This window comes from Lagopus leucura, unplaced genomic scaffold, assembly GCF_019238085.1.
Source record: "Lagopus leucura isolate 7727_CA_CO unplaced genomic scaffold, USGS_WTPT01 Super-Scaffold_73, whole genome shotgun sequence".
Taxonomy (NCBI): Eukaryota; Metazoa; Chordata; class Aves; order Galliformes; family Phasianidae; genus Lagopus; species Lagopus leucura.
In genome coordinates this window covers 61,079,649-61,093,572 of record NW_024962252.1, presented here as the reverse complement: position 1 = coordinate 61,093,572, position 13,924 = coordinate 61,079,649, and the positions used below count along the sequence as shown (strand labels likewise).

Below are 13,924 nucleotides of genomic sequence, written 5' to 3'. Positions count from 1 at the left end.
TAGCATGATTGATGCTTTTATCCAACTGTGCATGGTAAACCACCCAGCTCATGTACAAAATAACCTGTAGATTTTGTAGGGTATGTCATTGTGTGAGCATATAGAGGTACAGAGAGGCACTTTATGAGGATATCTAACCAAACCTAATAGGAAGTATCCCACTCACCTGCCTGTCAACCAAGAGCCTGGGAGCATTCCTGCATATCACAGGGATCTAGATCTATGACATGAGGAGTTCTCTCCCTTCAAATATGTTAAGCATTTTCTAATTGTATGAAGTGTAATTTATGTTCATGAGATAATGAGTTAAGATTCTGAGATCCCTTTGTTTTGCTTTTTATCTACAAGGTAACTTAAGTTGAGTAGCTAGCAAATTATTCATTGCTACTGACACAAGTGAAGCATCAAAACAACAAGAAATTCAAGTTTTCCTCCACTCCTATTTAAGGTTTTCAGATCAGATTTTTCTGTCCTATTTCTGTGCATCAGTTCTTAATGTGCAGCAGCAGGGTATGTGGTTTTGTTGTGGTATGTTCATTACTGAGGTGCTGGGAGTGCTTGGCTTCTCAGCAGATCCACAACACATGCAGGCGATGACAGCATCTCACCAAGATCTCAGGCTTTACCACCTAAAATAGTCACAAAGCATTCCTCATGGATGCTTTTGGCTGCAAACCATATTGGCATTGTGTAATACAGAGAAAGGAGAAGAAAATTTTAATGCTTCCATTGCAGATTTAGAAAAATAGTGATTGACTGAAAAATGTCTGTCTAAGATCAAGAGCTGGCAATCTGAGAGCTTGATACCCCTCAACATCTGAACATTGTTAAAGGTACTTGCTTCAAAATCTTCACTTTGATGAGTGTGAACTCGGCTCTCCTCCCTAACTCCTTTTTCTTTCAGTCTCATCTCAGCCACAACTGTTTTTCTCGCTGCTTTCCCACAATTATTACTCTATATGTGAAATCGTTTTTTATTATTTTTAATCAGTTTTTTTCTTTATTACTGATTGTTTAAGGGTATTGTTGGAGGCTTATGGTAGTTCATATTAATAATTTCCAGAGAATGTTATCTAGAGATATCTAATGAAGACTGCTAGCATCAGCACCATACAAAATGTTAAGTTGCAGAAGGTTAGCTTGGTAAGCTCTGAGACTGGTTCATTTGGTGTAATCTTAAGTGAGATAGAGCTGTTGATTTTATACAGTTTTGACCCTCATATTGTCAAAATACAATCACTTTCCCCTCGTTTGTAACACTGCTGTGCTTTTGGTTCAGGCTGTTCTCTACAGAGGAGGATGCAGTGCCCTCCTGAAGAGCTCACCCTTTGCAGATGCAAGACAGGCAGAATAAGGGGCTATCAGAGCGTGGCATAGATTGCCAATGGTTATATCACAAACCCTGAAGAGATTGAAAGCAGGACCCAGCTCACCTGAAGCTCATTGCAGTATTTTGTATCCAGCAGACCATGATGCCTCTTAATGTGTTGCTTTTCTTGTTGTTCTTTCCTTATAGTTCGGGATCGGGTACGGTCAAAAATGGAGAGAGACATTTTGGCAGAAGTGAATCATCCTTTCATAGTCAAGCTTCATTATGGTAACTACAATAAAGTATACTTCATGTTTGTTCTTAAATATGTTGGAGAATTGTAACTAGATGTGTTATAATTTCATATAGGTACCGACTGCCTATATATGACAGTCTGTAAAAGCATAGAATTTTAGCATAAGTAGCTCTTAGCCATTTATCCAGCAAAATACACTTGACATAAAATGTAGTGTGATGTATCATGCTAGTGGAGTTGCTGATGAGTTAGTTACATCTGCAAACCCCCTCACCTGCTGTCTGGTATCATCTACGAAAACAGAGGAACTATTTTTAATAATCAGCATGTTAGTGACTGTGAATTCATGGTCTTGCTGGAGCTGCACTCCTCAGCCTTAGGAGCTCCCTAGGCCCATTATTACCTACTGTAAAGAGCCCGCTGTGAATAGTCCAGGTTCTACCTTGCTCAGGTCTGGGAACTCCTCCCTGTGCCCAGCACTCCATGTCTTCTGGTATTTGCACAGTGGAAAGCAATATGAATTCATAGATGTTTAGAATGAAATTGAATATTTTAGTAATATATCACTGTCTCTCAGCTGATACTGTTTTTCCCCATTGTCTAAGATAGATTGCTTATTGCTGTAGAGAAGTTAATTCTTCTGTTCACTAAATGAAAAATGATGGTAGAGCTAAAATCACAAATGATATACCATCAGTCAACAGTATTTATTCTTTGGAGACTTTATCTTGATTCAAATTTCCAATGTCTCAATCTTTTTCTAATGCAGCATTTCAAACAGAGGGGAAGTTGTATCTAATACTAGATTTTCTGCGGGGAGGGGACCTTTTCACAAGACTCTCCAAAGAGGTAAGCTGAAAGACTTCAACTTTGGAAAAGAAAGACTATCCTGGATTTTCAGAAACAAATGAAGCTGGTGGGAATGGTAAAGGGCTTTGAAAATAGTACATATATATACATATGGGCTATATATAAATAAAAGCAGTATAGATAGATAGATAGATAGATAGATAGATAGATAGATAGGGGCTATATGTGTAGTAGAGCTGCATCATCCTGCATCTCTAAGTGGGTTCTTATTAATTATATTTGAATAATGCCACAGATAATTAAGCAGTTAGGCAGTAAGCATCACTGTCACAGAAAACTAGCAGCCATTATCACAACAAAATACCTCCAGGCTCATTGCTAACCAAATATAACTTGGCTGTGATGAGAGGCAATCTGAGAAGCCCATCTCCAATACACTTTGCCTGGGATGTGAGCACAGAGCTGCTTTAAAAGCACAACTGCTGCCAGCAAGAAGAGATGCTGTCAGTCAGGGTCTGACCCCTGCAGAAGATGTGCAGAGGATTAGGGCATCAGTCACCAGCAGGACAATACCACCTGCTGTAGTTGCTGCTGGGAGTAGGTTGGAGGTCATTCCCTGCCTCAGGCTTGCAGTTTGATTGTCACCTGCCTATCCTGCTTTCCTCACCTCTCTGACCTCGATCAGTCCCCTGCCCTCTGCTCCTGCCTGTGGAGAGATGCTGCTGCTGGAGAGCAGGATAGTTAGAAAACCAAACCTGTGTCTCACTAACGCCAGCAGAGAGAGGTAGCTGCAAGATATCTACGTTCATTTCGTGCTTGCCTGTTTCTCCTAGTGCTTCTTGGAGCCACCTGTCTGTGAGTCCTGCAGGGAGAAGTAGAGCTTTGGTGAGGCAGCCCTGCCACCTCCGGGGAGAAGCCAGGGAGCTTTAGGGGTCCCAAGAGTTGTCTGTATTCCAGGGCTTGATGTTACTAGCGTAGTGTCCTCAGCTCTTGGTCTCTGTCCAGACTATGGGGATGAGGCATCTGTATTCACTTGACAAAGGATATTTAAAGATAAGATGAAGGGGGGGAGTTTTTCTTTGTTCTGGAGAGTTTATGGATAGACTATGAGAATAGAACTTTCATGCAGAAGTTCCCTAGCTGCATTTTCCACCCCACAAACCCAGTCTGGGTGGCAGTGGCAGCTGGTGAAATGCTATGGAATGGGCTGACAGGCAGACTTCTGAGTCCACCATGGGCTGTAAGCCCAAGTGTTCTCTTTCCAGGCCTGTCTGCTAATGCAGGGAGACATCAGCAGTGGGTTTATGGCAGTGCCAAGTAATAGTACCTGTAGATGTATTTACTATATGGAATCAGTTATTTTAAACAGAATGAAAAAGATTCAAGAACATAAAAATATCTTCCTGCTGCTCGTTACAAAGTACAGCTTTGTTACACTGCACTGTCTTTAAAGAATCTCTCTGATTTCCTAGGAGAAGAGAAAAAGTGGTTCTTGACACATTCTGCACAGTGAAGGAGCATGGAAGTATGACTCAGATTTTGTACTCATTTGACACTTTTGGTTTTCCCAAAGCTTTCACAATTCAGTGCACTGAATTCTCTGCTTTATGCTATCAATAATGAGATCTGTTAGCTTGGCAGTGCTAGTACATCTCTTTTCTGTGTTTGCAGCTCATCTTGTCTACCTATACTTTGCAGCTGTTTATCATAGAATCATAGCATCGTTTGAGTTGGAAAGGACTTTTAAAGGCCATCTACTACTGCTCCGCTGCAATGAAAACAGGGACACCTGCACTTAGACCAGATTGCTCAGAGCCTGGTCCAGCCTGGCCTTGAGTATCTCTAAGGATGGGTCTTTCACCATATCTCTGAGCAAAAAATTGTAAATCTGTGTTGAGATGACTCATTTTACTTCTGTCATATGTAGTATTTGCATTTGCATATGCAATGCACCAGCTTCTCATTCTGCATTATTGCTGTGCATATTGAATTTTAATTAGAAAGAAGTAAATATCATCTGGGATACAATAAAAGTTGAACCATTCTAGAAACAAAAGGTTTTCTTGGCATCTGAGCTTAGTGATTTGTTTTGTTTGCAGAAGTTTCTTCCCACCTAATCCAAAGCTTTCCAATGTTGGTAGTAGCTACTGAAAGACAACTGCCATCAGCCCTGTGTGTTGGCCAACACATCTTTGCTCAGGGCATGTGCACCAGGATTGCTAAGGTTCAGCCTGAGGTCATATTCCCTGATCATTTGCACTGGATCTGTCCCTGGCTCTAGCTCAGGGGGAAGCTGTTTCTTCTCCAACAGCCAAAGCATAGGTACTGTTTGTAGATGCTCCTTTGCACTGGGGACACTTTTTTCTAGCTGTCATGTGTAAGGATATGTCAGGTTTCTTTCTTTCACTCCCTCCAATAATATCCCAAACCATACAAGCTTGAGTAGTACCATGCTGAAAACCTCTGGCACACTGTGTCAGATATTTCCACCTGGAAAACCATAATCAGAATTCTATGCTTCAGGAAATTAGTAGTGCTCTGCTGAGGGTGGGGGAGCCCATTTCCCTCCTGTGCAGAAGCTGGGGAATCTTTCCCTGTGAGAGTCTCGTCCCTAGAGATTCCTTGGAGCTTTGATGCATGGGGGTTTAAATCTAACTCAGAGTGTTTTCATGCTGTGTATTCTGCTCGTATTTGGAAAAAATATATGTTTCAGTTTCTAAAACAAGAAGAGTTACACTTCTTCAGAGGGGTTCCTCATATTACTCTCTATGAGAATTCAGGAATCAAATGCCAAGATTTTAGCAAATTGAGAGGTATGAAAACAATAAAGGCTGCAGTGTTGAATGTTGAATTTTGCTACTGACTTCCAAAGGGTAAGGAGTTAGAACCTTATTTATATTATTGTGACATGATGTCATCTAAACAAATCAAACAGATGAATGAGAGCAGCGTGTTTTAAGGAACAGGAGTACTCAGCAGATCAAGTTTTGTTTTATAAGGAGAATCTGGTAAGAACTGTTAATGTGAGCTCAGACAAATTATGGAAAATTGAACCTGATATGATGGGCCTTCCAGCATTCCTGAGTTAGACAATTCCTTCCCTGTGTCTGCTTAATGTAAGCCAGCCCACCACTGTCTAGTAAATAGACATGTTCTTCTTTTCCTTCTCTCTAGGTGATGTTTACAGAAGAGGATGTCAAGTTCTACTTAGCTGAGCTGGCCTTGGCTTTAGACCACCTCCATGGGCTTGGAATTATTTACAGGGATCTAAAACCAGAAAAGTAAGTTAATGAGAAAGAGTGAGCTAAAACATAAATACATGAGCTTTTAGGTTGTTTCTGGTCCTCATCTTACGAGTAAATCAAAAAGTACCAGACTCTGCCTTCCTTCCTGTGTGAGAGACTATGCATGAGAGCTTAACCATCAGGAGTAGATTTTGTTCCTCCTGTGTAACTGATAAGGTAGGGAAGGACCATGTATCTTCACCAGTGAAGCATGGGAAGTGGTAAATTGGTGGAGCAACAGCTGAGGCAGTGGTGCTGTGATAATTATAGAAGCAGCCAAGCTGGTAGTAACTGGGAGATCCTGCAATGTCTGGAACAGAGGCACTGCAGTCTCTTCACCTGTGTTTATTTTTGGTTCTACCATGAGGCTAATGCATAAATTCAGCACCAGTCCTGACAGCCCCAGTCTCTGAGTCTTTCCATTATCTTATTTTAGCATGAGGCTAAGTGCTGTGACTATGGGCCAGTATGATGTAGCCTCAGTTTAATGAGTGAGCTCAAAGCAGGGTTAAGACATGTTCTGTTCCCTTCAGTATCACTGTTCTGGATTTGCGTTATTTAATCTGGTCTTCCCCTTGATGAGATAGAGACTGTCCAAAGCAAATCCACTTCTAGCTCATACAAAATGTGTGGTAGCACATTCAGTTTTACTGCATCCACTGCTTAACATATATGAAACTCTGAAAACTGATGTGTGCAGTGCCTCATGAAAGATAATAACCAGTATTTTAAAAACATTTTTATTAACAACTAAACTGTTGTCCCAGAATGATTCTAGCTGATATTTACAGCTATTTGCTGTTGTTAATGTGGTGCTCTGTAGATTTTTCCTTTCTCTTTTTCCTTTGCAGTAAATCAATAGACTAAATGACACCCACAGAGCTATGGCTGGAAGTCATGTGATATTGCCTTTATTCTGTTCCACTTGGCTGGTGCTTTGCCTGCTTCTCCTGTGCCAGCTCCAGTAAAGCAGGCTGCAGCATGTCAAACTTTCAGCCTTCTCAATGCAATGGCCACAAACATTTTAAAATGATAACAACTGAGAGCAGTCTGCTTGGCTGTTTATACTTCCAAAATATAACAGCAAAGCAAACCTTTTCATTTCGTGACACAAAATTTAAAAAATATGCAATTCTTTCCATCATGGTCACAGAAAAATTAAGAAATCAAGAGTAACAGAAGTTGGATTTTGTAGGTGAGAAGCTGAAGGAGAAGAGGCTAATTATCTACAGCATAGTAGTGATATAAACTTTAAATTCTATTTAGTGATTTTTTACAATAGCGATAGTAGTAGCACAATATGAATTCACACTGATTAACCTAAGAAGAGCTCTCAGTACTTTCAGCTAGAGACCCTTTCAGGTGGTCTAAATTTCCACCTTCTATACTCTGAATTAAACTGCAGTGGAATAAAAGTACCAGTTGGTTTTGCAATATGAGATGCAGGTGGGTACAGTCATGCTACAGCTGCTGCTGCCACATGCTGTTGCATCATCTGCCAGCAACTCTTTGGGCTCAGGTTTGTTACTTTATTAATTCAGCTTCAACAGATATGTATATTACAGAATAACTCCCTGTTCATTTCAGGGAAGATGAATGAGATGATCTTTAAGGGTCTCTTGCAACTCAAATGATTCTAAGAAATCCAGTTAGAGCTTTTTTGTTTTAAACTTTGTTTCTGGTGAGTGTTAATATGAATCATCTACTTTTATTTCTGACGTTAGATATATTCTTTTTCATACTAGCATATGATATATGAAGCAGCTATTAGCAGTTCTCCATATATAAGCCTGTATATTCAAATATAAGTCATGGTGCTGCTACATTTATAGTCACATGCCAAACTTTTTTTTTTTTTTTTGCTTTAAGTGAAGTTAGAAACCAAGGAGAAATTTAAATGTGTGTCAGAGCTATTCACAGGATGTGAAATATGCACAACATGATTTTTCAGGGTTCTCAGCATTTGTGTCACTTTGCATTTTAATGCACATTTCTCACAGAATTCTGTTGCAAGTGACAGAACTTAATATTTTTGCAGACCAAACTATAATGTCTCTTCTCAAGGATCAGTGAATCAGGAAATTAGTGCTCACATAAGAAAGGGAGATCTGAGTGATTTGCCACTGCCAAGCAGAAAATGCCAAGCTGGGAACCAGTTCTCTGCATTTTCATCTGTCTTAAGACCAGTCAGCCATCCCCTTCACTTTACAGCTTTGCTAAAATCCCTGGGTATTGTCTATCTGTTCCGCCACTTGTGGTAGGAGTTCTCTGGAAGAAACCAGGGAGACTCACCATATAACTGAAGACCTTTATAGAATGAGGTCAATCTAAGGTGAAGCCCTCATTCTGGTATTTCCTAGCTTTTAAATGTACATTTTTACAACCTGACATTTTAGTATGGTCCTTGATGTACAGTTAAGTAGATACTGCTGATATCATTGAATGCCTTAGTATTGAGTTACATTATTATTGCCATTACTGAGTAGGAATAACCCAGACTGGTGTAACTGATGCTTATACCTGGAAATAAATCATGGTGTCTGTTTAAGTAAAAAGGAAAAACAAACAAACAAAACAAAAAAAAAAAAACTTTTTAAATTGGCTTTATAAGTGCCAACTTTATGAATAGTCATGTCTCAAACAGCAAAGCATGACAGTGGCTGTTTCAAACTTAAAGTTTAGAAAAGAAAAACAGGTAGCAGAAAAAAAGATTCATTCTGAAGGGGAGAAATTTTTTTTTCCCATATTTTTAAGTAACATCTAGAAAAGGATAGCTTTCTAGATGAGATGGTACTAGAAAATGAGAACTATCGCAGGATGATCTCATGTTCCCCCTTGCTAGGTCAAATGTATCAAGGTCACTGCAGGTGTGTTGCTAATCTACTCTTAACAGCTGGTAAAGACTCCACAGCCTCCCTAACAGGGCTCTCAGCATTGTTCTATCATTTGTATGGCTAGTATCTAGAACCTAAAATGCCCCCAGCTGCTAATTCGACATTTCTTTGGTGCAGTTGTAGGCCGTGCTCCTTTGCCTGTCCTTCCAGACTCCCCAGGCAGCACACTCAGCTCTCAGCAGCAGACTTGGGGGGGATTGTGAGCACATCCTCATCCCCTCAGTCTGCTCTTCTGTAGCCCAAACAACCTGGTTACTGAGAATGTTCTAACCAGTCAGTCTTTCTAGGCATTCAGTCATTTTCATTCTTCCACTTTGACTTCTCTTGATCTGTATCCCCTCTGAAGTAGAACTTCCAGAATTGCACCACATCTTCGGAAGCACTATGAGTCTGATCAGAAAAGATTTACTCAGTCAGATCAGGCTGCAAAACAAAGAAATTGGGATAAATTACTTTCTAACTTCCCCACTATCCTTCTCCTCCTTTGCTAAAAGATAAGCACTGCATTTTTCCTTCTTTCATTGCTTAGTGCTCTTGCCATCCTCCAGAAGTTCCCAAAAGTAACTGCTAATAAACTTGAAATTGGTTCTGTCATCTCTGCAAGTATCCTAAAATGAAGCTCATTGGAGTTGTTTATGTCAAAGAAGACTTGTTATAAAATAGCACTGTTCAGATCACTTGAAAGAACCCTCAGTACATTAAAATGTCCGGTTCAGTTGGGTTTTTTTTAGGACTCCCTGAACAAAAATTCATATTAACAATTCAAAGCTACAAATTAAGTTTAAGTGCAACTAGAATACGTACTCTGGGAGTTGTCATGAAGTGAGCTGTACTTATTTTTAAAAAGGCAAACGATTGATTTTGCTGGTAGAAGTCTCGTGCAGAGCAAGGAGATAATGATGCTTTTAAATTGCTTATGCTGCTTTCTTCTCCTTGAGTTGTCTTGGTGATTTCAGTGAGGTCCCTGGTGGAACAAGGTGCTGTTTGGTCGTATTGAAGCTGATGAAATGGGCAAGACCTCATTTACACAGTGAGGCCTGTTTCTGCTTAAGAACTGCAGCATCAAGCTATTAAATGTGACTGTACTAAACTAGAAAAGTGGGAACTTATTTTAAAGTAGTGTATGAAATATATGCTGTGGTTTAAGAGTGTGAATGGCTTAGAAGTAACTTTACTTTCTGTGAATGCACAGGCATTTTATTTATTTTTGCCTGTTCTATCTCCAGGTACCCAGTTACACCTTGATATAGTTCTGTTGTAAAGGCTTCAGCTTACAAGGTGGCTTACATAGTGTTGCCCACAGGTGTCCATAAAAGGGACAGGTAGCTGCTCATATAACAGCTTGCATTTAATGGAATTTATGTGCTATAAACCACAGCAATTCATTCGTGAGCATAGCTCTCTTTTGTAGAGGAGAAAGATCTGAGAATTGATAAGGAGCCAAGACCTTTGTTATAAAATAGCCATCAGCATCCACTGAAACAAGCTGTCCCTTTCTGGAGCTTCATGGTGTCGATGAAGCTATGGCACAGATGATTTCAGCCTAAGACTGTTCAGCTTATTGAGACAGTATGGTGTCATGCATACGCTGAAATGTTAAAAAGGTGGACAGTTGGGGAACATCTTCATCTCTGTATTTCTTTCTATTCAGTGCTTTCAGACCAAAGCCTACAGTCAAACTTAATATTCTTTGTGAAATTTCAGATTTTTTTTCCAACCTGAGATTTTGGCTACAATTTCTAAAAAACATGAAGTGTGGGTTGAATTTCCTGTGAAACTAGCTGACTTGGAAAAAGAAATTAAATCATTAAAAACAAAACAAACGGTTTTAATGGCTTTGGCAGAACCATTATGTTATACTGGAGTTCAATAGGAAGCCTTGAAGACTTGACTCTATTAAAAAAAAAAAAAAAGAGAGAGAGAGCTACTGTGGCCTTAGTTATAAAATACAGTATGAAATAATGTCAACAACTAATATTGAAGGCTTTTTTTTTTTCATCTCTGTGCAGAAAAAACACACTAAACAACAGCTGAGTTAGTTACAGTCCTAACTCTACCATGAGCTTCTCCTATAGCCTGGAGAACGTCATTCCCTTGCTCCTAGGCTAGCTTCCCAGGCTCTGACATGGAGATTTTCAGATTTTATTGTCTCAAGGCATACATTTAAACTGAGATTAACTAAAACAGTTCAATTTTTTTGTTGGACCATCCTGAGGCTAAAATGGTGTTGTTTTTTTAGAAGTGTTGTTTAGAAACAAATTGACAATGGCAGCAGCTTGTAAACACAGTTAAATCTTAAACTGAGCAAATAAAATGGAAAAATCTGGTAATGAAAGATTATCACTCAGTGGAATTATAGCTTAGTTTGACATTCTCCTTCTCTTGTTTTTCTTACTGTAATTTCAAAACATTGATTGAGAAGAAAGATTTTTCTCAAGGCCAGATCACATTAACAACTTCTAGTTCTTTTTTCCTTCTCCTAAATAGCAGTAGCTTATTTCTGTTTAGCTGATCCTGCAAACTATAGCTAACATAATTTAATTGTCACAATAGAATTTCTATTTGACACTGTGGGATAAAAGCAGCAGTAGAATGATAGAGATAAAAGATGACAGAAAGGATGATCAGAGAGTAAATTTGCTTCTGCAGTCAAAGAAAAAATATTTGTCAGTTGTGGTAATGTGAATACTTTGCTTCTTAATGTCATTCAAAGCTGTTTCACGGCAGCAATTATAATTTCCTCCCATACTACTTTCTTTTTACATCAAAAGTAATTTTTCAGTTCATAACCATAGCATTGTATGCATTGGCAGATGGCAAATGTGGAAACCCCCAGCTGTCCCACACATATTGCCAGGGGCGAAGGGAAGCTGAAGGCAGCCAACGATTGTGTGTAAGGGCAGATTTAGGGAACATGAGACAGAAGGAGACTACAGAGTATTCAAAGATAAAGGATATGTGCCCCTAGCAAACCAAGATCCGTTCATTTAGCTGCTCGTACAAACATTTAGTGTGAGAAAGTCTGTTGTATATTTCCAACTCACTCAGCCCAAGAGAGTCTGATAGTTGCATGGCTATTGCCTTCCTTCATACCTCTAATGGAGGGGAAATATATGAAAACCATATATTGCATCATAGAAAAGCAGCATGAATTTTCCAATAGGAAATCAATGAAATATAAAACTGATATTTCTGGGGAAAATTCCACACAACTTGATTTGCACTGTTACTCAGAGGGACTTGCTGGGTGTGGGACAAAATCTGGGGTGATTTCCATGAGCTGTGCTCCATCAACCACTATTGCAGAGCTGGGTCTGTGGGGTTCAGGCATTCTCTCTTGCTTTCAAGCTGGCAGGTGCTTAACTCGGTCACAGAAGTACCTGTAAGCAAGCCTGCTATGTTCTGGTACTTAAATTTTATGCCTCTTCAAAAAATCTGCACAGAAAAAATCTAAGGAAAGAAGCTTTTATTGAGAAGAAAAGGTTTAATTATTGAACATACAGTAGTGACTCAGCTGCTGGCCTTTATTTGATGAGTTACACAATAACAGCCTGTTCCAAACACACAAATGAATGGCAGAAGATCACCTCTTTTCAATTATGTTTCAGCACAGAGGAAACTTTTAACAAGAGTTACACACAACCTTTCCCAATGTGTTAGCTTCATTTCTGTCTTATTTTCTTCCTGCATAAATGGACCAAAGTGACTCTGTAAGAGAATGAAAGTATAAAAATAGCTGACATCTTGTTAGACCAGTCTGAAAACACAAATGCACTAAATCTAACTAGGACTGATGAAACATCGTCTTCATTACTGTGTCAGCACTAATAGGCACAAAATTTAGCAAAATCTTATTATTTCCTAGTTTCACCGATCCTGCTTCTTTCTGTTAAAAAAAAAAAAAAAAAAAAAAAAGGCAGTGTTTTTTTGTGAACTACAGTCATTTTTCTTATAGAAATTTTGGAGTGCTTTTGTGAGAATAAGAAATGTTGGCAGGTGGCAAACGTGAGAACACTTGAATTTGGCTTCCAGGCTGAAATTTCATTTATGCTTCCTGACAGAATAAATTAGCAGGGGCTGAGATCCATGCAGCTAGGCTGTGACTAGTCATTATGCTCTAAAATCACTTTTATTACTTCAGCATTAACGTATCTACCTTTCGAGTTAATTTTAGACCCAGTGAGTCCAAGCCCTCATTATTTTTGTACTTGCCTTTATTATTATGAGAACAACAGAAAACCTATAGCTCTATCCCCTGCTGGAAGCAAATGCTCTGTTGGTGTTTGCTTTGAACACCATGTTCTTTCTGAGCTCAGCTCACATCTTCATCCTGAACATGCCATGGAGTAAAGAGGAGACTCCCTGTTCAACTGCCACAGGCAGTGATTGCTTCAGGCATGAGATCAGTTAGGCTTTTGGGGATCATTTTTCTTTATGGAAGCATATAGTGCAGTGAGGGTTTGTTTGCACATGTATTTGAATCGTATATATCTCATTACTTGTCTTAAACATGTTTTACTCATTTTTGTTAACTGCAATCTGTGACTATGTAATGAAGGTATCTTTGCTTTTTGTTTTACAGCATTCTTCTTGATGAAGAGGGCCACATTAAGATAACAGGTACGTGAAGAACAGGAAACTTAATGCCTACAAGCTGATTTAATTTGCAGTATGTTCCATGCAACTTTATCATTGTTTGAAAAGGAAGAAAGAAAGAAAGGAAGAAAGAAAGCTTAAGAAGCAGAAGAGTTTGGTTATTCATGTTCTTTCTTATGGCAATTTGTCATGCTCTCAGTCTCCACAGCATGTGGAAAACATAGGTTTTCTTGGTAAAGTCACTATCCTGACTGATAGAGCTTACATTTTTGACTGCCTGCCACTGTGGATGGGTGGATGTTCCCAGTACGATTGCTTACTCCAGATAAATTTCTCTGAATTTAATAGCTGTAGCTGTGTAGAGGACGTCTTCGAAAGCCATCCCTTTGCATGAAATGTGTTATCACCATTTCCCATCTGGGATTATTGCTATTAATGCTATCGTAAATTAGGAAAGAATCTTTACCAGCATTTTCTTTGCCAAATTCAAACTGTTTCTTGAACTGAATCTGCTGACTTGCACATTCTCTTCTGCTTTGAACCTCAGTGATAGGTAAAAAAAATAGTACATGTGCTTTCAAGACATACTAACAAATGCCACTCAGGTATTTAACGTAGGTAGAGCTTCGCTGTGCGTTTACCTGTGGCTTTCCTACACACAGAATATGCCCACAGATGGATGGGTGCTCCATTGTCTGTTCCATGTATTCTCCAACCACTTTTTATTTGGACAGTTTAAGTGCATAAGTGTTAATAATACCTGTTAGAAATTTGA

The 13,924-nt window shown here is 39.2% G+C and overlaps 1 protein-coding gene across 1 annotated transcript in view; it reads left to right on the top strand.

Annotated features, from left to right (window-relative positions):
• The window catches only part of LOC122192921 (ribosomal protein S6 kinase alpha-2), a 155,318-nt gene that overhangs the window by 88,792 nt on the left and 52,602 nt on the right, over positions 1-13,924 (top strand). Inside the window, exons 4-7 of the mRNA XM_042893617.1 lie at positions 1,517-1,597; positions 2,335-2,414; positions 5,550-5,656; positions 13,136-13,173. Of these exons, the coding sequence (XP_042749551.1) occupies positions 1,517-1,597; positions 2,335-2,414; positions 5,550-5,656; positions 13,136-13,173 (306 nt within the window). The remainder of the gene's footprint in view (positions 1-1,516; positions 1,598-2,334; positions 2,415-5,549; positions 5,657-13,135; positions 13,174-13,924) is intronic.